This window comes from Salvelinus fontinalis, chromosome 20, assembly GCF_029448725.1.
Source record: "Salvelinus fontinalis isolate EN_2023a chromosome 20, ASM2944872v1, whole genome shotgun sequence".
Taxonomy (NCBI): Eukaryota; Metazoa; Chordata; class Actinopteri; order Salmoniformes; family Salmonidae; genus Salvelinus; species Salvelinus fontinalis.
The window spans coordinates 7,530,774-7,557,898 of record NC_074684.1 but is presented as its reverse complement, the minus strand read 5'-3'; the positions used below and the strand labels follow the sequence as shown (position 1 = coordinate 7,557,898).

Below are 27,125 nucleotides of genomic sequence, written 5' to 3'. Positions count from 1 at the left end.
TGAGGACCTTTAAGGTTGCAGTGACACATCCATAACCTGAGCGGAAACCAGATTGCATACCAGAGAGAATAGACATCAAGAAATCCAGTGAGTTGATTTTGACAAGTTTTTCCACCACTTTTGATAAACAGGGCAAAATAGAAATAGGCCTATAACAGTTAGGATCAGCTTGATCTCCACCTTTAAATAAAGGACTAACGCTGGCTGCCTTCGAACAAATTGGAACCTCCCCAGAGAGAAGAGACAGGCTTGGCGATTATAGGGGCAGCGGAAAGTGAAGTGGAAATGTCTAGGCACAACAACGGCAAGCTCACAGAACGGGACAGCTGAGTGCTAAAGCGCGCAGCGTGTAAAAATAATCTGTCCTCGGTTACAACACTCACTACCGAGTTCCAAACTGCCTCTGGAAGCAACGTCACCACAATAACTGTTCTTCGGGAGCTTCATGAAATTGGTTTCATGGCCGAGCAGCCGCACATAAGCTTAAGATCACCATACGCAATGCCAAGCATCTGCTGGAGTGGTGTAAAGCACTCTGCCATTGGACTCTGGAGCAGTGTAAACGTGTTCTCTGGAATGATGTATCATGCTGACAGTCCAACGGACGAATCTGGGTTTAGCGGATCCCAGGAGAACGCTACCTGCCTGAATGCAAAGTGCCAAGTGTAAAGTTTCGTGGAGGAGGAATAAAGGTCTGGTGCTGTTTTTCATGGTTCGGGCAAGGCCCATTAGTTCCAGTGATAGGAAATCTTAATGCTACAGCATACAATGACATTCTAGACAATTGTGTGCTTTGGGGAAGGCCCTCCCCTGTTTCAGCATGACAATGCCCCGGTGCACAAATCGAGGTCCACACAGAAATGATTTGTCGAGATTGGTGTGGATTAACTTGACTGACCTGCACAGAGCCCTGACCTCAACCCCATCAAATACCTTTGGGATGAATTGGAATGCTGACTGTGAGCCAGGCCTAATCGCCCAACATCACTGCCCGACCTCACTAATGCTCTTGTTGCTGAATGGAAGCAAGTCCTCGCAGCAGTGTTCCAATATCTAATGGAAAGCCTTCCCAGAAGAGTGGAGGTTGTTATAGCAGCAAAGGGGGGACCAACTCCATATTAATGTCCATGCTTTTGGCATGACATGTTCGACGAGCAGGTGTCCACATACTTTTGGTCATGTGGTGTATTATTCGGTGCCCTTCTTTATGAGGCATTGAAAAACCACCCTGGTCTTTGTGGTTGAATATGTGCTTGAAATTCACTACTCAATTGAGGAACCTTACAGTGTGGGGTACAGAGATGGGGTAGCCAATAAAAAAATCATGTTAACCACAGTTTTACTCTTGCACTTATAGGCTTGCCATAACGAAGGCATAAACATTTCTAAAAACATAATTCCACTTTGACACTATTGGGGTATTGTGTGTAGATCAGTGACACAACATCTTAATTTAGTCCATTTTAAAGTCAGGCAATATCACAACAAAATGTGGAAAAAGTTAAGGGGTGTGAATACTTTCTGATGTCTGTTAGCTACTCTAGTTAAGCTTTAGGACCTGTGATTGAGAAGCACTCTGACACTGACTGTGCTGCTAGCTTGTCACACACCGTCTGCCTGCCTGCTTGCGATGCTGTGTTCTTCAACCTGAAATGATCTGCTGCCTTACTGCTGTAGTTTTGAATTATTCCATTTTACTGCAGCTCATCAGAGCTGTGAAAGGCTACTGCTGCAGTGCTGAGCGGCTCCAAGCCCCAGTGTGCTCGTATGTGTGTGTGTGCGTGTGTGTGCATGTGACTGTGCAAATAGCTAATTACTGTACCCTAGGCCAAGGAATTGGCCTAGGACTGCACTACCTTCCACTACTACACAACCGCAGGCTAGCGGAAAGGCTGTATGCTAGGGATTGGCTTCCCCAATCAAAAGCCCTGGATTAACACCAAGGTTGGCGCTAAAGTAAAGGACAGGGCTACCGCAAACAGGGCTATCGTAGACAACCTTGAGACTACAGTCAAGGACAGGAATAAGTACAACAAGGCCCTCTATGACCTCTGCAGAGTCATCAAACGAGCAAAAGGAAAATATAGGAAAAAGGTGGGATCATATTACACAGGCTCTGCCGCCCGCTGCATGTGTTAGGGGCTACAGTCCGTTACGGAAGACCCAACTGTGATCTGCCAAACGATGCGTCGTTACCAGATAAACTCAATGCATTCTATGCAGTCTTTGACAACAACAACATGGTGCCGGGTGTGAGGGCCGACCCAGAGGATTGGGTGATCTCGCTCTCCGAGGCCAACGTGAGGAAGCTCTTCAATCAGGTCAACACCTGCAAGGCTACGGAGCCCAACGGTATTCCAGGGTGGGTTCTCAGAGCATACGCAGAACAGCTGGCAGGCATATTCACGGTAGTTTTCAACCTCTCCTTGTCCCAGTCTGTAATCCCTACTAGTTATAAGATGACCACCATCATTCCTGTCCACAAGAACTCTAAGGCTTCATGCCACAATGACTACCGCCCTGTAGCACTCACTTCTGTAATCATGAAGCGCTTTGAGAGACTGGTTCTGGCACACATTAACTCCACCATCCCAGACACCGTAGACCCATCCACATCAACGGGGCAGCAGTGGAGCAGGTCGAGAGCTTCAAGTTCCTCTGTGTCCAAATTACTAAAGACTTCAAATCACATAAGACTTTAAAAATCCTCTAAAAGTTGTACAGCTTTTTATAAATAAGCATCAACCAGTATTTATATCAGGCTGTGTGGTAGGAAGGCCCGGAAAATGGTTAAAGACTCCAACCACCCAAGCCATAGACTATTCTCTCTGCTTCCGCACGGCAAGCGGTACCGGTGCAGTCTGGCACCAACAGGCTCTTGAACAGCTTCTGTCCCCAAGCAATAAGACTGATAAATAGCTAACACAATAGCTACAGACTATCTGAGTTAACCTTGTATCCTTATTGACCTTTTATTTATTTATTTTGCACTGTCTTTATGCACACTCACAGGGCCCTACACTCTCACACACACACTCGCTCTATCTGATCACTCACACATAATATGCACATACATTTATACTGACTCTACACACACTCACATACAAACTGCTGCTACTCTGCTTATCTTATTCCCTGTTGCCTAGTCACCTTACCCTTATACATACAGTATCTACCTCCATCACTCCAGTACCCCTGCACATTGTAAATATGGTATTGGAACTGACCCTGTATATAGTATGCTGACTTACTTATTGTGTTCTTCATATTTCTTCTTATTTCTCATGTTTTTGTTTGTAGTATTACATTGTTATTGATTATTGCATTGTTGGGCTTTGAGTTTGCAAGAAAAGCATTTCACTATACTTGTGCATGTGACATTGAAACTTGAAACTAGCATATGAAATATTGCTGGAATTACCATGCTGCAATCTGTATCACTCTCAAACTTTGTGATTCTTCATATAATGAATAGAGGAACTGTGTCGAATGAGTGAGTGAGTGGACATCCCTAGGCAGATCATGTAATCAAAGCAGGGACATCGAGAATCTGATGAAAAGATATGTCATTATTACACTGTTATTATACCATCTGAGGTTAGCTAGTTGATAGGAAATAGAATTGTCCTAATGTTCCATAGTGTTTTTTGAGTTGCAGGAAAGTAAGATAATGACTATGGAGCAACATTAGACCAATTTCCTATAGACCTAGATTGAGTTAGACCTAACTCATCATTGTCTTCTGTGATGATGTCTATGACGATGGCCTAGTCCAAAGATTTGGGTCTGACAGTAAGGCAGGATGCGCAATCGCTCCTATGAGGGCCAAATAACAGAGGATAGCAGGTTTACTGTGTGTTTGTTGGTGAAAACTGCTTAGTGTCCCATGCTGGCTGGGGTATGAAGAATGGCAGTGTCACCACTCTCCCACACTCTCTTGGATTCTGCTGTTGTGACAAAGTCAGCAGCTGTTTGCTGATCCAACAGCCCTTCCAAAACAGATTGAATGTGTAGGTGACCACCTTACTGTCACACACATTGGCAGTATGGCAACGGCTCTCTATTATAGGTTGCTTTTGTGCTGAGATATCATGTCTGCATCATGTTTCTCCTTGCATCAAACCTTCACTAAATCTGACTTTGAGTATATCCAGCACTGTGCTGTGTGTGACCTCTCTATCGCCCCTCTAGCCCAGGTCAGGGGGTCACTGGTAAGCCAGTTGTGTGATTATGTTCTCTTACTTCTCTCCTGTCTGTGTCACTGTGTTCAGGGACAAGGCTGAGCCACCCCCTGCAGTTTACACTACTACTGTTAAACTCATCCAATGCAGAAGCTCAGGGTGAGGGGAGTCAAGTCACTCTCGCCAATTTGTCCTCTTCTATTCTCCTCTCCTTCCCTCTCTCAATGCAGGACACAAGCTGGAGTTTGAAGAATAGTGATAGCCGGTGGATGCATCCACAGAGAGCTAGAAAGAGAGACATAAACAGAAAGACAGAAAAAAAAGAGATAGAGAAAACTCTTCAAATGAAGGACACACAGATGTGATCCCAAAGTTATTTTGTCCTTGAGATTCAAGCAGTTTCTAGAATTCAGTGATTATTCCGATGGGTGGTTTTGAGCCATGAACACGCCGTCACACAGTCTTTCTCAGAAAGAGATGGCTGCTCTCCAAAACCAGACCCTTTAAATGTGATTGATGTGAATTTTGGAGAGCAAGCGGTGGCCGGGATTGTGGATTGTCTGTTTATGAATGGTCGGGTTGCCTTTGAACGATCTGCTTTGTAATACAGTTGCGGACCAGCGGACAGGGCAGCCTGCCAAGATGAAGTATCTCTGTGTGTGTGTGTGTGTGTGTGTGTGTGTGTGTGTGTGTGTGTGTGTGTGTGTGTGTGTGTGTGTGTGTGTGTGTGTGTGTGTGTGTGTGTGTGTGTGTGTGTGTGTGTGTGTGTGTGTGTGTGTGTGTGTGTGTGTGTGTGTGTGTGTGTGTGTGTGTGTGTGCGCGCCTGCGCGCATGTGTCCTGGCCGGCCCCTAATGTGTGTGGCGGTCAATGAACTCATATCATATCACAGTGAACATGGTGGATTTGAAACGAGATGCACTGGCAGACATCTAGTAGACATTTCTCACTGGAGTATGTAAGGTTATTCAACAGAATTGTAAATGAATAAAGTGATACTATGTCCAGACTAGTATGTCAAAGTAGACAGTGTGCAGTGACACAGAAAGACAGAAAAAACGAGAGAAAGAGAAAACTATTCAAATGAAGGACACACAAATGTGATCCCAAAGTTATTTTGTCCTTGAGATTCAAGCAGTTTATCACAAGTTTTGTGTTTATCTCTGTTGCATTTGGATGGAAAACACAGTCTGTGTCCCAAATGGTACCCTTTTCCCTACATAGTAAACTACTGTCCCAAACAGAAAAGTAATATATGGCAATATGCAGTATGTATATCACTTATGTTTATATGGACATATATGGTGGAATCAATATATGCCCATATATGCTTATATATGCATCCACACATATAAGTACATATACTGAATGTCACATGTATGGTGAAATATACAATAATTGGAATTCCAATTCATCCCAAAGGTGTTCGATGGGGTTGTCAAGTTCTTCCACACCGATTATTCCTCCTCCACCAAACATTTCACTTTTAGCACTATGCATTGGGGCGGGTAGAGTTCTCCTTGCATCCGCCAAACCCAGATGTGTCTGTCGGACTGCCAGATGGTGAAGCGTGATTCATCACTCTAGAGAACGCGTTTCTACTGCTCCAGGGTCCAATGGCAGCGAGCTTTATACCACTCCAGCCGATGTTTAACATCGGGCATGGTGATCTTAGGCTTGTGTGCAGTTGCTCGGCCATGGAAACCCATTTCTTGAAGCTCCCGATCAACAGTTTTTGTGCTGATGTTGCTTCCAGAAGCAATTAAGAACTCGGTAGTAAGTGTTGCAACTGAGAGCAGACGATTTTTATGTGCTACGTGTGTCAGCATTGGATGGTCCCGCTCTGTGAGCTTGTGTAGCCTACCACTTAGCGGCTAAGCCGTTGTTGCTCCTAAACGTTTCCGCTTCACAATAACAGCACTTACGATTGACCGGGGCAGCTCTAGCAGTGCATAAATTTGACAAACTGACTTGTTGGAAAGGTGTCATCCTATGATTGTGCCGTGTTGAAAGTCATTGAGCTCTTCAGTAAGGCCATTCTGCTGCCAATATTTGTCTATGGAGATCGAATGGCTGTGTGCTCAATTTTATACAACTGTCAGCAATGGGTGTGGCTGAAATTGATGAATCCATTCATTTGATGGCGTGTTCACATACTTTTGTATATATTGTGTATATGTGCATATATGTATAATACTTACATGCTCATATGTGTGACAGATGTAGTATTAAAATGTGTATTACATATATCAATAGGTGTAGAACTTACAGTGAAATGCTTACTTACAAGCTCTTAACCAACAATGCATTTTTTTTTTAAATACCTACAAAAAAATGAAATAAAAGTAACAAATAATTAAAGAGCAGCAGTAAAATAACAATAACGAGGCTATATACAGGCGGTACTGGTACAGAGTCAATGTGCGGGGGCACCAGTTAGTCAAGGTAATTGGGGTAAAATGTACATGTAGGTATAGTTATTAAAGTTACTATGCATAGATAATAAATAGAGAGTCGCAGCAGTGTAAAAGGGCGAGGGGCAATGCAACTAGTCTGGGTAGCCATTTGATTAGATGTTCAAGAGTCGTATGGCTTGGTGGTAGAAGCTGTTTAGAAGCCTTTGGGACCTAGACTTGGCGCTCTGGTACCGCTTGCAGAGAGAACAGTCTATGACTAGGGTGGCTGGAGTCTTTGACCATTTTTAGGGCCTTACTCTGACACCACCTGGTATAGAGGTCCTGGATGGCAGTAAGCTTGGCCCCATTGATGTACTGGGCTGTACACATTACCCTTTGTAGTGCCTTGCGGTCGGAGGCCGAGCAGTTGCCATACCATGCGGTGATGCAACCAGTCAGGATGCTCTCGATGGTGCAGCTATAGAACTTTTTGAGGATCTGAGGACCCATGCCAAATCTTTTCAGTCTCCTGAGGGGGAATAGGTTTTGTCGTGCCCTCTTCACGACTGTCTTGGTGTGCTTGGACCATGTTAGTTTGTTGGTGATGTGGACACCAAGGAACTTGAAACTCTCAACCTGCTCCACTACAGCCCCATCGATGAGAATGGGAGCGTGCTTAGTCCTCCATTACCTGTAGTCCACAATCATCTCCTTTGTCTTGATCACGTCGAGGGAGAGGTTTTTGTGCTGGCACCCCACGGCCAGGTCTCTGACCTCATTCCAATAGGCTGTCTCGTCGTTGTCGGTGATCAGACCAGTGTCGTGTGAATTCAGTACTGCGAGAGAATTAGTCATTTCTTCAAACAATCATCTTTATTTAATATCGATTAATTATTGCAATAATGAGGCTGGTCGACCCCCTACCCTTGAGTGTTGGATCGAGTAACCTAACCTTTACACAAATGCAGAGTACTATATGTAGCTGACACTAACAATGCCTAGTCATGGTTGGTTCAACCCCCCTCATGCAGACCGAAGAGCATCATAACCCACTCTCTGTTCATCCTGTCATTATCTGCAAGTGGGTTGTTGTCTTAACCCCACCCTGGCTTAGTTTCCCAGCTGCAAGGATGATTTAGGACAATGAGTCTATCTCTATCTCGGTGACGCCCACCACATCTTGTCTTTGTAATGCGGTCTTTAACTCATTTGTCAGCTCAAGCCATCTCTAGTGACCATACGCCCAGATTAGCTGCAGGAAACTAGAGTGTAGACCAGGAAAACACAGACACTAGCAGGACAGAAATGTCTTACTATTAGTTAAATTTGAATTGTTAGAACCTCTTAACTTCTCTGCGCTACGGATCCCTTTTACGGGATCATTTTCCTAAACAACCGCTGAATTGCAGGGCGCAAAATTTTACTACAAATATTTGTAATCATGCAATCACAAGTGAAATATACCAAAACACAGCTTAGCTTGTTGTTAATCCACCTATCGTGTCCGATTTTGAAAATATGCTTTGCAGCGAAAGCAATCTAAGCTTTTGTGAGTGTATCAATCAATGCTAGGACAGCTAGCCCCAAATTAGCATGGTCACGAAAGTCAGAAAAGCAATAACTCCCCAAATACAGGTGTGCAAAGCTTGTAGCGTCATACCCAAGAAGACTCAAGGCTTTAATCGCTGCCAAAGGTGCTTCAACAAGTACTGAGTAAAGGGTCTGAATACCTATGTAAATGTGATATTTCAGTGTTTTATCTTTAATAAATGTGCAAACATTTCTAAAAACCTGTGTTTGTTTTGTCATTATGGGCTATCGTGTGTAGATTGATGAGGGGGGGGGAAACTATTTAATCCATTTTAGAATAAGGCTGTAACATAACAAAATGTGGAAAAGTCAAGGGGGTCTGAATACTTTCCGAATGCACTGTTTGTCACATTTATATATGGGTCTTAAATCTATAATAATATAGTTTTAAATATACGTCACTTCTTGGATATATAAGACCATATAGGGCTATATATTACTTTTCCGTATTGGGTTGACCCGGGCTGGGCTCTGGTCAAAGGTAGTGCACTATATAGTGAATAGGGTGCCATTTGAGACACACTAACTGTAATCACATACCAAGCGTCCACTTATTTCTAGGACTCCAGCAGATTGTCAAATCTAGTTAGTCTAGTAATGCATTACAGTATACTGACTCAGTAAAGGGCATTTGTACAAGACATTGCTAAGAGGTGTACCTTCAAGTGTACAAGCGAAGAGTACACTCATAAGCACTATCCCTAACTAACTTGATTATTGATTGAATTGTTTACTCTCCATGATGAAATGCACACAAGTACCATTGAGAAATGGTTTCACAGCTTGCCTGGAAGCTCTTAGCACCCATAGTTCACACAGTATGACATTTCCAGCCTATAGTGTTCAAGAATGCATCTCATATGGCTATGCTACAATGAACACAATGTCTTTGATGGGACATTCACAACTTATTGTTTGGGAACTACAGCGTCTTGTTTACAGACATTGGACTGTCTTGTCAGTGGTGTGAAAAGACTCATTTAAAAACTCCAGTCTTCATTTCCCTTCACCGTCTAAACCTGGACAATCAGACCAAATTATTTTTAAGCATGCTGTGCTCATTTTCATTAGGCCTATTTCGTCTTGTCATAGGCTAACTCAGTTCACTTTTCATTTTCAAAAAACAATTACTGTACGAGATAGAGATGGAAATATTCTGAAAGACCCCATGCAGTCTTGTCATATTATTTTTAAATCATCACTGTGTGTGTTTATTTCATGAAAATAACTACAAAACATATTTGTCATCATTTATTTCCCTGAGCCTCCTTTGGCCCTTGAAATGCTCAGTCTAATCGTGTGGGCATTAGGAAACAAATTTGAAGATATTTATATACATAGCCCTGATTGGCTGAGAGGATCATCTAGAACACATCCCCCAACCCCTTACCCAGATGAACAGTCATTTTCGTGTGTGTGTGTGCACTTGTGTGTGTGTGTGTGTGCGCTTGTGGGTGAAGGTGTTGAAGGGCAAAGGGGGAAAATATGACTGAACCACACATTAATTTAAACTGAGGCTGTGTGACTCAGAGGTTGCAAGTAAAATAACAGTCAAACGAAGCATATTTTCATAAGCAAGGCCTGAAAAAGAGGTAGAGGGGGAAGGGGCGTGTGGAAAGAAAGGGGGAAAGAGAGGGGGATGGGGAGTGTGGAAAGAAAGGGGGAAAGAGAGGGCGAAGGAGAGTATGGAGAGAACAGCCTGGGAGTGCTCACTAGAGAATATAATAATAGAACTCTGTCAGAAAAGCCAGCAGCATCTGTTTCACAGGCGCACGGCTTCAGCATGTAGCCCTTTCCTGCAATCAAATGGCCAAATCTCCCTCTAGTGGCCTCATGGGTGGAAAATTATTAATATATTTGATCATTTCATAATTAATAAACATATTTATTTTTTTAAAGGCGAAAATCCGGTGTTTCTATGTCAAACGGTTTTGTTATATTTCAGTCTTCCGTGATGTATATAAAGTGTAATATTGGGATGCAAACAAAAAATGTAATCAAAAAACGGAAAATGTAACTCTATATCTGACATGGCGCCGTTGGGGCTGCTCTGCTCAATGAAGAGACATGAAAGAGCAGTTAGCTGTTAGCTAACTTTTCGTCACTTTAAACTCCGACAATAATCTCTCCTGTCTTATATTTGGCGAGTTGAAGCTCTTCTGGCACCATCTTTTGATCTTAGTCAGATATGACTGTACTGCACAGCAGAGCGCGAGCAAATGGCTCAGCTTCAAAATGTTAGGGATTCATTTAGTGATACCCGAGCCCTGCCTGTACTCTAGTTATTGATGAAAAAAACAGGCCCTACCTAACCCTAACACAATATATTATGTCTAGGTCATAGAACTGTCTCATGTACAGCCATGCTCAGTTACAGTATATCTTCATAATAAACAACTATTTAATTAGCTGGACTTAGTCAAAGGGCTCATGGACTAAAAGAAAGAGAATATCGAAGAAGAGTAATATACATTAAACACTTTCAAGATGACGGTAATTGTATTAACAAGGAGACGGGACACTATAGGGTTAGCTTGAGGAACGTGTTTAGTAAGATCCCGGGTATAGGGTTAGCTTGAGGAACGTGTTTAGTAAGATCCCGGATATAGGGTTAGCTTTAGGAACGTGTTTAGTAAGATCCCGGATATAGGGTTAGCTTGAGTAACGTGTTTAGTAAGATCCCGGATATAGGGTTAGCTTTAGGAACGTGTTTAGTAAGATCCCGGATATAGGGTTAGCTTGAGTAACGTGTTTAGTGAGATCCCGGATATAGGGTTAGCTTTAGGAACGTGTTTAGTAAGATCCCGGATATAGGGATAGCTTTAGGAACGTGTTTAGTAAGATCCCGGATATAGGGTTAGCTTTAGGAACGTGTTTAGTAAAATCCCGGATATAGGGTTAGCTTGAGGAACGTGTTTAGTAAGATCCCGGATATAGGGTTAGCTTTAGGAACGTGTTTAGTAAGATCCCGGATATAGGGTTAGCTTGAGTAACGTGTTTAGTAAGATCCCGGATATAGGGTTAGCTTGAGGAACGTGTTTAGTAAGATCCCGGATATAGGGTTAGCTTTAGGAACGTGTTTAGTAAGATCCCGGATATAGGGTTTCCGTTCAGAAAATGTGGTGATGGACATTTGACCGGCATCATTTTAATTTACCGGACATTTGAGAATCGTACCGGACTCGTATGCATTGTGTCAGAGCTGCTAGGAGTACTGGGTGGAGGAGTCAAGCGCAGAGAGCAGGGATGCAAGAACGTGGATTTATTTTCCAGTAGACAGGGAAAAACGATCATGCCCTAAACACACGGGCGCATGAAAATACGAGTCCAAAACACAGGACTAAACTGTCCAGAAAAAAAATAATAAATCCACAATACAATCCAACACCAAGTAACAGAGAAACAAGCCCGCACAAAAGCCAGCGGGCCTACTGCCCTTAAATAGCCTACCCACAAAACTAAACTCAAAACAGGTGCACCCAATCAGCCCAAACTAACAGAAACAAAAAGAAAGGAATCGATGGCAGCTAGTAGGCCGGTGACGACGACCGCCGAGCGCCGCCCGAACAGGAAGAGGCATCATCTTCGGTGGGATTCGTGACACATTGGGTGTGTAACCTGATTAGGGTGTCCACCCACGATGCTCAGAATGACAGAAATCACATTTAAATGATAGATTAATAACTATCTCAACAGAACATGCAACTCGAGGATTAAACTGTGTGCAGTTAGAACAACTGTCCGCATTTGCTTTTCCTCAGCCAACAAGACGAGTAATGAACAGCAAAATCACTAGCCTATGTCAATCTACTATCCCTCATAGTACAAAAGTTGACCTATCCTATTGGTCAGCTTCTCGTTCTGTGCGTGATATAAGTAGCCTTTTCCAAACAAACTGGGACATTTGTGGGAGGATAGATCCCAAATTCATACAACCAGTAGGCCTAGACTACATACAAAAAAAATAACAAAAAGCAATGATGCTGATGCAACAGATCAGAACGTTTAGCTTCAAATGTTAATAAACTATTATGTCTTTACTTATTAAGTGCAGCAATGCAGTAGGCTATGCACGATTGTTCGTTCCATAATGCAATTAGCGGGAAAACACTGTTGTCAAAAGTTGGTTTCTTGAGACAGTGATGAAAATATCCTTTGAAATGTACAACTAGTAATATAACTAGAATTGTGCCTTTTGGTTACTGGACAATGAAAGAAAGTTGATTTTAAAACCAATAGATCATGAAAGAAATAGGCTACTGGTTTCAATGGAATATGGAAGTCTTTATAAAAGAATTGCCTTCACGTTTGGTCGTGTTTTGGCTTTATAAGTACTGTAGTAGTACATCATGCTACACTGATGGTGATGTGTGAAACTTTCCATAAAGATTAAAACTGTCCTTCTTGCTTTTATTCTCTCCTCTTCTGTCCTCTCCTCTCTTCTCCTTTCTTCTCCTCTCTTATCATCCTCTCCTCTTGTCTATTGTCTTTTTTCCCCCTCTCCTTTCCTCTTCTCTTTCCTCCCCCCTCCTCTTTCCAACTTCAGACACTTTTAGTTATAGTCCATCATCCTCTCCCTCCCCCTTCCTCTCCTCTTTCCTCTGTTCCACTAGCTCTTATTTCCTGTCCTTCTCCCTTTAATTGTCACAGATTGAGAAACAGCCATCCTTGTAGCTAAATTGCAACAATGAGTCAGAAAAATGTGTTCTATTACATATTCTAGAACGTTCGCTCAGGCCTTTCAGTTTGCCTCAGTGTATAAGAGACCCGACTGGCCCTTCAATTCTTAATCAATATTCCTTTACACATGTTTTCTTTGTGGGGGATGATTTGTTATTGCTTGTTTTAATCGAGTGGATTCAAATCAATTTGTCGCTGTGTTCCATAAATCATTGTTGGTGATGGGTTCTGACTCCTAAACTTGAAATAATGAGTCCCATAGTCAGGCTACTACACCAGAAGTTAATGGTTATCTGTAGGAGGAATGTGTATAGTGGAGGCAATTAAGCTTGGAATGTACTGACTAAAAGAAAGGCCATCATCACATGGTTGCAGTCACTGATAAGGGTTGGAGAGAGGTGGTTTAGTGAGGAATGGGGGCCCAGGTCAGGTCAGATTGAGGGAGAAGGAACAGTTTATTGCCCGCATCACTTTACATCTTTATTGCTAGGCAGGAAGTTATGTTTAAAGGGAAGGAGGACACCACACACAAGTTGGGGTATATATACTGGGGCTGGTGGAACCATGTCTTTGTCTTATGCAGCTGTATGACCCAGTGGGTGAATAAACTTGGTTTGAGCGCTACTAATCGTCCGTGAGTTTTTACTTGGTTCATTTGGAACCTAACATTGGTAAAGGTGACACAGTTGGGCAGTTAAGCTGATGTATCACATCTATTCACAGGGACAGGAATCGATCATTAAAACGTCATGCATCTTCCTGACAGCTTAAATTGTATTTACTCCCCAAAACATTCACTGCAGGGCTAACTGGTTTATATTGAAACAAACCGCGTTTTTTACCCTTGATGTTTCTGTGTTTGCCACGGAGCTAAACCCTCTGAAATGATCAATGAGGAATGTTGAAGAAGCCAGGCAGAGAAGAGGCAGGTGGAATGCATAATGACCCTGACAGATATTTTGTTAGAGGAACACTGTACTGGACTAGAGCAACCATTTTATGTAGAATTTCACCTCAGTCGTTCTTCTCGTGTTTATGTAACTGTAGTGATGAGGATGGTATGATAGACAGGTCACCAATGGGTTGCCGGATATAATTTATAGGGTTGAGTTTTCCTGTCTATGTGACCAGGAAAAACTCTAGGCCCTAGTTAAAAGTTATGCAAGGCCTTACGTTTTTCCTCATCACTTCACATATTCACACATTCTGTGCCTCACATGCCTCGTAGTGTATTTAATTAAGTTAGGGCGCTTGTTAGTGGAAGTCACCTTGGTTAAGGACATCAGCAAGGCAAGTAAAGGGTAATAGTGATAATCTGTTTTATTTATAAGCTCATTAATGTGGTCGGGCTATTCTTAGTAATCCCAATCTCACACAGTAGATAGAGATAGCAAAGAGAGAGAAGTGTGTGTGTGTGTGTGTGTGTGTGTGTGTGTGTGTGTGTGTGTGTGTGTGTGTGTGTGTGTGTGTGTGTGTGTGTGTGTGTGTGTGTGTGTGTGTGTGTGTGTGTGTGTGTGTGTGTGTGTGTGTGTGTGTGTGCGTATGGACAGATTTCAGATGTGTACAGTATCCTCTTTTATTTCAAATGTCTTTCATTTGTTATTGGATCCCTTCCTATCGTTAACTCTGATAATGATTGTGTATGCTGCACTGGAGATGATTCCTCTATCAGTTATGACATTTAAAAGTTGATTAACATGTCCACTTCCGATGGGGGGTTGAAACTCTACAGCTAATTGTACTCTGAGAGAATGTAGAAGTTGAGATGATGGCCATCAGGAAACAGACGTCAAAGTCTACCAGATGCTTCTTATTTTCAGTCATGACATCTTTCTGTTAATAACGTTAAGTCACACACTGTTTGTGTACTACGACGTCATGATCTATTGTGAGTCAGCACACGTCAAAGACAAAACCCAAACCATTGTCAGCAAACTGCTGTTTAAATGATGTACCACTATTGTATTGTTTACTAATAGCTTTCTCTCCCTCTCTTTCTGCCATTTTGTTTTTCAGCTCCTGTCAACCCTCACCTGAGTAAGTAACAGCTTTATTTATTCATTAAGTCTGACCAATCACTTAGCATGTTTCTGAACATTATGAGGAACTTCCCTCAGACCTGAACTAGGCAGAGCTGAGCAGCTCTGGGAGCAGCATGGAGACTTGTTGGTTGTGGAGAGTCCTGTGGAGTAGTTCTACTGTAATTCTCTATATACAATGAGCTCCAAAAGTGTTGGGACAGTGACCATTTTTTGTTGGTTTTGGCTTTGTACTCCAGCACTTTCGATTCAAAATGATACAATGACTATGAAGTTACAGTGCAGACTGCCAGCTTTAATTTGAGGGTATTTTCATTCATATCGGGTGAACCGAAATTACAGAGCTTTTTGTAAGTAGTCTCACTTTTTAGCGGACAAAAGGTATTTGGACAAATTCACTTATACTGTATGTGTATTAAAGTAGTCAAAAGTGAAGTAATTGGTCCCATATTCATAGTATGCAATGACTACCGTACATCAAGTTGGAGACTCTACACCTTTGTTGGATGCATTTGTTTTGGTTGTGTTTCAGATTATTTTGTGCACTGTTGTAAGTGGTAAGTGGTTAACATGTCTTAGAGGTATGATTTGTACTGTCTACACTTTAACCTCATAGTCATTTCAAATCCAAAGTGCTGGAGTACGGAGCTAAAACATCAAAAACGTATCACTGTCCCAATATTTTTGGAGCTCACTGTAACTACACTGGGAAGAGCGGCTTAATATTCCGTAGGAACAATGTGTGGAGGAGAGTAATTTTCAGTGTGTGTATATGTGGGCATGGGGTGAAGGGTGGGTGTGTGCGTGCATGCATGTGTATAGTGCTTGTTAATAATGCATTTCATGTGTTCTCTCCAATGTTCGCACATTATGTGATAATCAGGTGCCATGTCCATTCCCGCTACAGGATCTTATTACAGGAAAACTCCACATTTACTACTTCCTACTTCACAAGCACTCATTTGCCGAAGTATATTGTGTTAATGTGTTGGGTTAGCAGCCGGTACCGCATACAAATCCCAAATATAATCATTACCAGCATCATTATCAAACCCCCTATAGATCACAGCCAATCTTATCTAAACTACACATCTGATCTGCACACCTCCTCCTTGCTCCTCCTCGTCCTCCTCCCCATTTTCCATCTCCTCGTCCTCATCACCTCATTCCCCCCCAACCCAACCCTCCCCTCCTAATCCCCCTTCTATCTCCAGGTCCATTTAGCTTACAGTGGATTGACATTACCAGCGAGACTCTAGGGGCCAGACCCCCATTTAGATCTGCATGCATGAAGGCTGGAGGGGAGAGGAGTCAAGAGCTGAGGCCCATCTCTCTCTTTCTGGCTGTCTTAGCTGGGCCTCACACTCTCTGTGTGTGTGTGTGTGTGTGTGTGTGTGTGTGTGTGTGTGTGTGTGTGTGTGTGTGTGTGTGTGTGTGTGTGTGTGTGTGTGTGTGTGTGTGTGTGTGTGTGTGTGTGTGTGTGTGTGTGTGTGTGTGTGTGTGTGTCTCGCTCTCCCTTTTTCTCTCCCTCCTCTCTCTCTCAATCACTCCCTCTCTCCTCATCTTCTCTCCACTACGTGTGTAAAGCCTCGAGCTCCTGCCTCCACCGAGGTCGCCACTCCAAACTGCTCCCAGCTACCTTTTAATAAATCAATGAATATTTATCACACGCTCCTGTATCTAGAATCTAAATGCTGTTTTTTACCCACCCTTTGAGGACAGTTCTATTTCTAAATGTCTTCTGATTATATGGTATTGATGTCATATTATATTGTTCCATATAAAATAAAATTGTATTTGTCACATGCGCTGAATACAACAGTGAAATGCTTACTTACAAGCACTTAATCAACAATGCAGTTTTTAAAAAAATAGTTAAGAAAATATTTACTAAATAAACTAAAGAAAAAAGTAACACAATAAAATAACAATAACGAGGCTATACTGTATACAGGGGGTACCGGTACAGAATCAATGTGCCGGAGTACAGGTTAGTCGAGGTAATATGTACATGTAGGTAGGGGTAAAGTGACTATACATTGATAATTAACAGCAATGCAAATAGTCCAGGTAGCCATTTGATTAATTGTTCAGCAGTCTTATTACTTGGGGGTAGAAGCTGTTAAGGAGCCTTTTGGTCCTAGACTTGGCACTCCGGTACCGCTTGCCGTGCGGTAGCAGAGAGAACAGTCTATGACTTTGGTCTGAGGACCCATGCCAAATATTTTCAGTCTCCTGAAGGGGAATGGGCATTGTCGTGCCCCCTTCACAACTGTCTTGGTGTGTTTGGACCATGATAGTTTGCTGGTGATGTAGACACCAAGGAACTTGAAGCTCTCAACCCGCTTCCCTACAGCCCTGTCAATGTGAATTGGGGCGTGTTTGGCCCTCCTTTTCCTGTAGTCAGCAATCAGCTCCTATGTCTTGCTCATGTTGGAGAGGTCTCTGACCTCCTCGCTATAGGCTGTCTCATCGTTGTCGGTGATGAGGCCTACCACCGTTGTGTCTTAAGCAAACTAAATGATGGTGTTAGAGTCATGCTTGGCCACGCAGTCGTGAGTGAACAGAGAGTACAGGAGGGGAATAAGCACGCACCCCCGAGGGGCCACCGTGTTGAGGATCAGCGTGGCAGATGTGTTGTTGCCTACCCTTGCCACCTGAGGGTGGCCCGTCAGGAAGTCCAGGATCCATTTGCAGAGGGAGATGTGTAGTCCCAGGGTCCTAAGCTTAGTGATGAGCTTTGTGGGCACTATGGTGTTGAATGCTGAAATCTCATCAATGAAAAGCATTCTCACATAGGTGTTAATTTTGTCCATGTGGGAAAGGGTAGTGTGGAGTGCAATTGAGATTGCATCATCTGTGGATCTGTTGGGGTGGTATGTGAATTGGAGTAGGTCTAGGGTTTCCGGGATGATGGTGTTGATGTGAGCCATGACCAGCCTTTCGAAACACTTAATGGCTACCAACGTGAGTGCTATGGGGCAAGGTTACCTTTGCGTTGTTGGGCACAGGGACTATGGTGGTCTGCTTGAAACATGTTGGTATTACAGACTCGGTTAGGTAGAGGTTGAAAATGTCAGTGAATACACTTGCAAGTTGGTCTGCGCATGCTCTGAGTACACATCCTGGTAATCTGTCTGGCCTTGTGAAAGTTGACGTGTTTAAAGGTCTTGCTCACATCATGTACAGAGAGCGTGATCACAAAGTTGTCCGGAACAGCTGGTGATCTCATGCATTCATCAGTGTTGCTTGCCTAGAAGCAAGCATGAAAGGCATTTAGCCCGTTTGGTAGTCTCGCGTCACTGGGAAGCTCATTGCTGGGTTTCCCTTTATAGTCCGTAATAGTTTGCAAGCCCTGCCACATCCGACAAGAGTCAGAGCCGGTGTAGTAAGATTCAATCTTAGTCAATATTGACGATTTGCCTGTTTGATGGTTCGTTTGAGGGCATAGAGTGATTTCTTAAGTGTCCGAATTAGTGTCCCGCTCCTTGAATGTGGCAGCTCTAGCATTTAGTTTGGTGCGGATGTTGCCTTTAATTCTGGTTGGGATATGTACATGCATATGTACATGCGGTCACTGTGGGCACGACGTCATCGATGCACTTATTGATGAAACCAGTGACTGAGGTGGTATACTCCTCAATGCTATTGGATGAATCCAGGAACATATTCCAGTCTGTGGTAGCAAAACAGTTCTGTAGCTTAGTATCCACGTTATCTGACCACTTTCATATTGAGCGTGTCACTGGTACTTCCTGCTGTAGTTTTTGCTCGTAAGCAGGAATCAGGAGGATAGAATCAATGTCAGATTTGCCAAATGGAGGGCGAGGAAGAGCATTGTACACATTCTGGGTGTGGCGTAAAGGCGGTCTAGAGTTTTTTTCCTCTGGTTTCACGTGACATGCTGGTAGAAATTAGGTAAAATTGATTTAAGTTTGCCTGCATTATAGTCCCCGGCCACTAGGAGCGCCGCTTCTGGATTAGGATTTTCTTCTTTGCTTATGGCTTTATAGAGCTTAATAGAGAATCGACAGCTATGAAAAATATAGATGACAACTTTCTTGGTAGATAGTGTGGTCTACAGCTTATCATGAGGTACTCTACCTCAGGCGAGCAAAACCTTGAGACTTACTTAATATTAGACATTGCACACCAGCTGTTATTGACAAATAAACACACACCACCACACCTCGTCTTACCGATGCATGGAAAACCCAGCAAACTGTATATTATCCATGTCATCGTTCAGCCACAACATGAAATTATATCGTTTTTAATGTCCCGTTGCTAGGATAGTCTCGAACAGAGCTCATCCAGTTTATTCTCCAGTGATTGCACTTTGGCCAATAGGATGGATGGTAGAGGCAGGTTACCCACAAATTCTCACAAAGGACCCGGATCTGCCACCCCTGTATTTTTATATATTTAACCTTAATTTAACTAGGCAAGTCAGTTAAGAACAAATTCGTATTTACAATGACGGCCTACCCCAGCCAAACCCGGGCAACGCTGGGCCAATTGTGCGCCTCCCTATGGGATTCCCAATCACGGCTGGATGTGATACACATTCGAACCAGGGACTGTAGTGACCCCTCTTGCACTGAGATGCAGTGCCTTGGACTGTTGCGCCACTCGGGAGCTCGTTGGTCTGTTGTATCTCTGTCTTCTCTTCATGCGAATGACAGGGATTTGGGCCTGGTCCGGGAACAACAATATATCCTTCCCGTCAGAATCATTAAAGAAAGAATCTTTGTCCAGTTCGAGGAGAGTAATCGCTGTTCTAACATCCAGAAGCTATTTTCGGTCATAAGAGACGGTAGTAGAAACATTATGTACAAAATAAGTTACAAACAATGTGAAAAAAGACACAAAATAGCACAATTGGTTAGGACCCTGTAAAACGGCAGTATCTCCTCCGGCGCCATTATAATTATAATAATGAGTTATACACTGCTCAAAAAAATAAAGGGAACACTTAAACAACACAATGTAACTCCAAGTCAATCACACTTCTGTGAAATCAAACTGTCCACTTAGGAAGCAACACTGATTGACAATAAATTTCACATGCTGTTGTGCAAATGGAATAGACAAAAGGTGGAAATTATAGGCAATTAGCAAGACACCCCCAAAAAAGGAGTAATTCTGCAGGTGGTGACCACAGACCACTTCTCAGTTCCTATGCTTCCTGGCTGATGTTTTGGTCACTTTTGAATGCTGGCGGTGCTCTCACTCTAGTGGTAGCATGAGACGGAGTCTACAACCCACACAAGTGTGTCAGGTAGTGCAGTTCATCCAGGATGGCACATCAATGCGAGCTGTGGCAAAAAGGTTTGCTGTGTCTGTCAGCGTAGTGTCCAGAGCATGGAGGCGCTACCAGGAGACAGGCCAGTACATCAGGAGACGTGGAGGAGGCCGTAGGAGGGCAACAACCCAGCAGCAGGACCGCTACCTCCGCCTTTGTGCAAGGAGGTGCACTGCCAGAGCCCTGCAAAATGACCTCCAGCAGGCCACGGCCAATACTCTTTGAGAATACCATTGGGGTTACCTCACAGTAACCTCTGAACTCTAGCCTTAGGCCTTCCCATTGCCACACTTGATTCACAACCTATGTGTTTTTCAACAGTAGTACTATAGCATTTCAATTTACAGTATATAATGCACTGCCACCATTCATGGTTCAATAGTGTTGTCCATGGTCAGAGATTACATTCCTCAAGCCATAGCTCTTAGCCTCACAAAGCTACCTGATCCCGCGAGCTTACATTAAACGCTGCACAGATATCAGTGCAATGTTTAATGTAAGATCGCAGGATCAGGTGGCTTTACGAGGCTAAGAGCTCTCTCATTGTTAGAAACACATGCATCGACCCGTGTTGATTTTCACATGATTAACTTCAGTAGTATGTCCTCTGATAGAATGCATTGTATAGCAATCAAGCATGGTCCACTAGATTGATTCATGGTCAGCTATCTGAAGACATTCATAGCGGTCAATCGTGATCCACTAGATTGACTCATGGTCAGCTATCTGAATCGATTCATTGGGGGAACTCAGCTTCACTGCTCTCATTGGTAGACATGCATAATAGTACCCATTGACCCATGTGTTTATTCACATGATCAACACAAGAATACAACAGCAGGTCCCATTATAGAATGTACCAGCGCCATTCATTCATGGTTCAGTAGCCAATGTCATCATGGTTATTTTATTGTGTTTCTATTTCCTTTTATATTTAGCAAATATTTTTCTTACTTTTTATCTCTGCATTGTTGGGAATGGGCTCGTAAGTAAGAATTTCACAGTAAAGTCTACATCTGTTGTATGCGGCGCATGTGACTAATACAATTTGATTTGATCTACTATAGCCATAGCGATACCATGAGGGGGTTCTAGTTTCACATTTTTTATGTCTACATTTTGACTGTCTTATGACTATAACAGTGTTTCTCTGTCCGTGTTTCATGAGAGATACTGCAGCGTTCGTCTATGACTTTAAAACCATAGACATATGTTAAGGTTCTAGTATTTCTATTTCTATGATGACTACAGCGGGGGGGGGGGTTTTTGTCCCGTGCTTCAGGAGAGTTCCACTGCAGCTTCGAAGAGGAGCCCATCTGCATGTTCACGCAGGACAAGAACGACGACTTTGATTGGACGAGACACAGTGCGGCCACCCGTGACACCAAGTACACGCCCAACACCGGGCCTAGCGACGACCGCAGCGGATCCAAACAGGGTGAGCCAACCAGGAAGGAAGACACAGCTATGTATTGTTGTGATGTCATAGGGATCTTAGGTGCACTGTGTTTGGGAAATCGTCAATGCAACGAAGAAGGACATAAGGTAATTGTTTTGCCTCACATGTAGCTACATTAGCCAGCTTAACTAGCTAGAGTTATTTACACTTCTTTGCAATTGGTTAGCTACCACTCCAGGTGGCGTCAGCGTATTGGAACGGTTGTCTTTCTCTGTGATCTTTTAGAAAGCGTATTTTAGTCTTGACCCTGGTAGTCCACTCAGCACAGATGCTGTACTCACAACACACTACACACGGGCCAATATCAACACAATGGAACATGCAATAAACAACCATCAGCCCTCTCATTTTCATGGTACTCATCACTCTCGCTTTCGCTCTGTCTCTGTCTCTCAACCACCCCCTTCTCTCTCTGGTTTAAGTAGAAATGGAACATACAGCAGTTTACAATGTAAACACAGGCAAACTGTTTTAATATGGCACACATACATTTTCTTGGACGAGCAGAAAAAAGACTAACTACAAGCCAACAAAAGTGCGTATCTTTCTATAGTGGTGGAGAGAATAGTTTCTGTGAGTGGCTGCTTCACAACAACTGAGAGAACAAAAAGAGATTGGAAGAAAGAACAAAAAAATTAATCAAAGGCCTCCCACTGGTGATAGTGAAGGACAGATGGAGTCCAATACTGTAACTTAGAATTGGTATGTAATTTACTGCTGGCACAGCCAATCAAGGATGACCTGAAGGAGAACCACACACACACACAGGTCACCATGGTGACTCAATCTATCTGACACCAGACACACGTCACACTACTCAGTCACACACACACTCTGTGAGAAATTATGCTAGTTGGCCTGTGTGTGTCAGTCCTGAGGGAGAGTGAGCAGTAATCTAGTCTTTATTGGAATGCAGCAGAGGCAGTAGACAGCTCTAGGAGCAACAGCAGCTGAAGTTGTAAATAATGTATTGGCTTTAATCACTCTAATGGGATAAAACTGTCCAGCATTTCATTACCAGCCCACCATTCCTAAGGGGCTGCAATTATCTGATGTCAAATTCAACAGAAGAAGAAATTCTATTTGATTTTGACTGGAGGGTGTGAAAGTTTGTTCTCCGTCCAAGCTACATTCCCTTGCCACAAAGTGGGACTGTAGATGGGGTCTGGAATGAGACTTGCGGTTAGTTTCACTGGTGATTCTCCTATGAAAGTTTCAGATTACCTTGAGACATGACCATCTAATCTGTCCTCTCTGCCCTCTGGTTTATCTTACTAGAGAGAAAATAAGTCTTTAGTGGAAATTTACTTTCAGTACTACCTGCATGGTTGGAGCCGCCGTTTCCGTCGCATTGTTTTTCTATGAAGGATTATAGGATATTGAGGGCTTGTTACATTATAACAATCATATTTAATACACTTTTTAAAAGGGCTTATAGCAAGAAAAATCTATGGGAACATAGTAGGTGATTTGTCAATTCGATAATATGCTTTCCAATAAACCCAGCACAAACAATTTCTCATCGCAAATAATATGCTTCAGAAATAATAAGAATAACCCCCCCCCCCACTAATAATATAATTTCAATGCCTAATTTGTATAAACACATATATTCCATAAACCTCATCAATGACCCAGTAACCTTAAATTACCTTTTTGTTTTGGTTAAGGGTACTCAAGTTTAGTCGAGACTCACCCCAAAACTGGAATGGAATGTCTCTTCTCTTCTTTTCCCTTTTCAATTCCTTTTAGTTCATTCAGTTCAGTTTATAGTCTTTGCGCATTCAAATAATACTCCCCCCCCCCCCCCCCCCCCCCACATAAAAGAAAAGGTAAGTTGGCCGTGGAGGATTTCCAAAAAGATAAGGAAAAACTGATCTCACGGTGTCTTGAAGTCACGTCCGCGCTCATGAAACTTTCTCCGCTATCCATTTAGAAAATCCACAAGAAGGAAATCATCTTGACAGGTCAGGAACATGATCACAGTGCACAAAAGTAAATCTAAAGCAAGGCAGACTACAGTATTTTTCCATATCTTTGAAACTGGCACCCCGGAGTTTCACCTGGGCCATGTCCGAAATCTGGCTTGTCTACTACTTACTTAAACTGCATACTGCGTACTAATCGTACTACGTATTATTTATCCCATACTGTTTATTTAAAAGTATGAAGTATGCAGTATGCCACTACGTACAAGAAAACTGGGAACTCAGAAACAAAACGAGCCTGTATAACGTATGTAGGTTAAGAACTTTTTTGAAAGAGCACAGTTTGAAATAAAGAAAGAGAAAGCCAGTTGTACAACTGACTACCTTCAACTAAAATGTTTTATTTCACCTTTAACCCAACCCCTCTGAATCAGAGAGGTGCGGGGGGCTGCATTAATCGACATCCAAACACAATCCTCTGCATCAGTTTACTAAGAACAGGCAGCAAACTGATTGGGTGGTTGTTAGAGCCAGCAAAGTGTGCTTGACAATTTTTAGGCAGTTTTGCTTCCTTCCACGCCTGTGTACACACACTCCTTTAGGCTTTGGTTAAAGATATATCAAAAAGGGCTGGCAATACAGTGTGCTACCCTTCTCAATAGTTTCCCATCAAGGTTGTCTATACCTATTGGCTTATCAGAACAATCGTTTTTCCACCTCTCCCTCGCGAAATTGACCTAATTTAAAACATAAATCCTTCTCTTTCATTATTAGATATTTTACACAAAAATATGATGGTTCACTGTTCAATGTTGTCATTCACTTCTGAGTTTTTCCATTTTACTAGTGAAATAGTTCTGGAAATGTTTGGCAATATCAAACGGTTTTGTTATAAAGGTAAAATGTTCCAATGCTCTCTGGCAGCTTTCATAGCTGGGATAAATTGTTCCCACCTCTGGTGCGTAGCTTCAGAGAAGTCCTCGTTGAGGAAGATGTTGGTTCCTCTCAAGTTCTTGGCTCTCTCCAGAACAGCCATCTTGTCCTGAACCCTTAGTGACTTGACCACTGTCGGCCTGGGTCTGTCACAAAACTATTTGTTGAATAGCTTCACGGTCGTCTGTTTGTTGTTTTTGTTCATTTGTTTCGTCTTCATAATAAAGAAGATGTTGTTCTATCACGCTGCGCCTTGGTCCACTCTGCCTCATTACGACGATCGTGACAGGTGTGCAGGTTTCTTTTCTCTAATTGTTATCGTGCACCAAGAAGATGGCTCAGGTGTGCGAGTGCATTTTTTTATGTTGAAATTTTGAAAGTAAAACACACCAACAGTAGATGTACTGATATCGATTTTTTATTAGTATTACAAACAAGAAACACTTTTCAATGAGAACAGAAATCCACTATGGGTTTTAAAAAAGGTCTTCATCAAAAACAGTACAAAATGAATAAATGAATAGCTACACTGAACAAAAATATAAACGCAACACGTTTCAATATCTTTAAAAATAGGTTACCTGTTAGTGAGCATTTCTCATTTGCCAAGATAATCCATCCCCTGACAGGTATGCCATATCCAGAAGCTGTTTAAGCAGCATGATCATTACACAGGTGCACCCAGTGCTGAGGACAATAAAAGGCCACTAAAATATGCAGTTTTGTCACGCAACACAATGACACAGATGTCTGATTTTTCAAAAGAAAATGGTGGTGTTGTCAGCCAATTGTGAATATTTTATCTCTTTGTCTTGTATCTGAATACCCCTAAAACTATCCTTATTTACAGTATATCACAAAAGTGAGTACACCCCTCACATTTTTGTAAATATTTGAGTATATCTTTTCATGTGACAACACTGAAGAAATGACAGTTTGCTACATAGTAAAGTAGTGAGTGTACAGCTTGTATAACAGTGTAAATTTGCGGTCCCCTCAAAATAACTCAATACACAGCCATTAATGTCTAAACCGCTGGCAACAAAAGTGAGTACACCCCTAAGTGAAAATGTCCAAATTGGGCCCAATTAGCCATTTTCCCTCCCCGGTGTCATGTGACTCGTTAGTGTTACAAGGTCTCAGGTGTGAATGGGGAGCAGGTGTGTTACATTTGGTGTCATTGCTCTCACACTGCCTCATACTGACTGGTCACTGGAAGTTCAACATGGCACCTCATGGCAAAGAACTCTCTGAGGATCTGAAAAAAATTATTGTTGCTCTACATAAAGATGGCCTGGGCTATAAGAAGATTGCCAAGACCCTGAAACTGAGCTGCAGCACGGTGGCCAAGACCATACAGCGGTTTAACTGGACAGGTTCCACTCAGAACAGGCCTCGCCATGGTCGACCAAAGAAGTTATTGAAGGAGATGAAGGAGGGATCAGCCCAGAACTACACGGCAGGACCTGGTCAATGACCTGAAGAGAGCTGGGACCACAGTCTCAAAGAAAACCATTAGTAACACACTACGCCGTCATGGATTTAAATCCTGCAGCGCACGCAAGGTCCCCCTGCTCTAGCCAGCGCATGTCCAGGCCCGTCTGAAGTTTGCCAATGACCATCTGGATGATCCAGAGGAGGAATGGGAGAAGGTCATGTGGTATAATGAGACAAAAATATAGCTTTTTGGTCTAAACTCCACTCGCCGTGTTTGGAGGAAGAAGAAGGATGAGTACAACCCCAAGAACACCATCCCAACCGTGAAGCATGGAGGTGGAAACATCATTCTTCTGGGATGCTTTTCTGCAAAGGGGACAGGACGACTGCACCGTATTGAGGGGAGGATGGATGGGACCATGTATCGCGAGATCTTGGCCAACAACCTCCTTCCCTCAGTAAGAGCATTGAAGATGGGTCGTGGCTGGGTCTTCCAGCATGACAACGACCCGAAACACACAGCCAGGGCAACTAAGGAGTGGCTCCATAAGAAGCATCTCAAGGTCCTGGAGTGGCCTAGCCAGTCTCCAGACCTGAACCCAATAGAAAATCTTTGGAGGGAGCTGAAAGTCCGTATTGCCCAGCGACAGCCCCGAAACCTGAAGGATCTGGAGAAGGTCTGTATGGAGGAGTGGGCCAAAATCCCTGCTGCAGTGTGTGCAAACCTGGTCAAGAACTACAGGAAACGTATGATCTCTGTAATTGCAAACAAAGGTTTCTGTACCAAATATTAAGTTCTGCTTTTCTGATGTATCATTTACTTATGTCATGCAATAAAATGGAAATTTATTACAGACCTCTACATGCTTTGTAAGTAGGAAAACCTGCAAAATCGGCAGTGTATCAAATACTTGTTCTCCCTACTGTATGTCTGCCCTTCATAAAACCAGACTGGGTATCGTCAATGATTTGGTCAAGACCTTTTTTAAGTCTTTCTGCAAAGATGGATGAAAGTAGCTTTCCATCATTGTTCATTAATGTGATTGGTCTCCAATTTTATAACATCATAGAATCTTTGTTTGGTTTGGGTATTACAGAAATTAGGCCCTGTGTCATAGAAACAGGCAGGACCCCGAAATCAATTGCCTCCTTAAAAACATGAAATATAAATGCACCAAT

General features: G+C 42.8%; 1 protein-coding gene across 5 annotated transcripts in view; it reads left to right on the top strand.

Annotated features, from left to right (window-relative positions):
- Window positions 1-27,125, top strand: part of LOC129817225 (MAM domain-containing glycosylphosphatidylinositol anchor protein 2-like) — a 341,866-nt gene that overhangs the window by 279,727 nt on the left and 35,014 nt on the right. For all 5 annotated transcript variants that reach the window (XM_055872257.1, XM_055872256.1, XM_055872255.1 and 2 more), the window contains exons 13-14: window positions 14,862-14,882; window positions 21,472-21,627. In XM_055872257.1, the coding sequence (XP_055728232.1) occupies window positions 14,862-14,882; window positions 21,472-21,627 (177 nt within the window). The remainder of the gene's footprint in view (window positions 1-14,861; window positions 14,883-21,471; window positions 21,628-27,125) is intronic.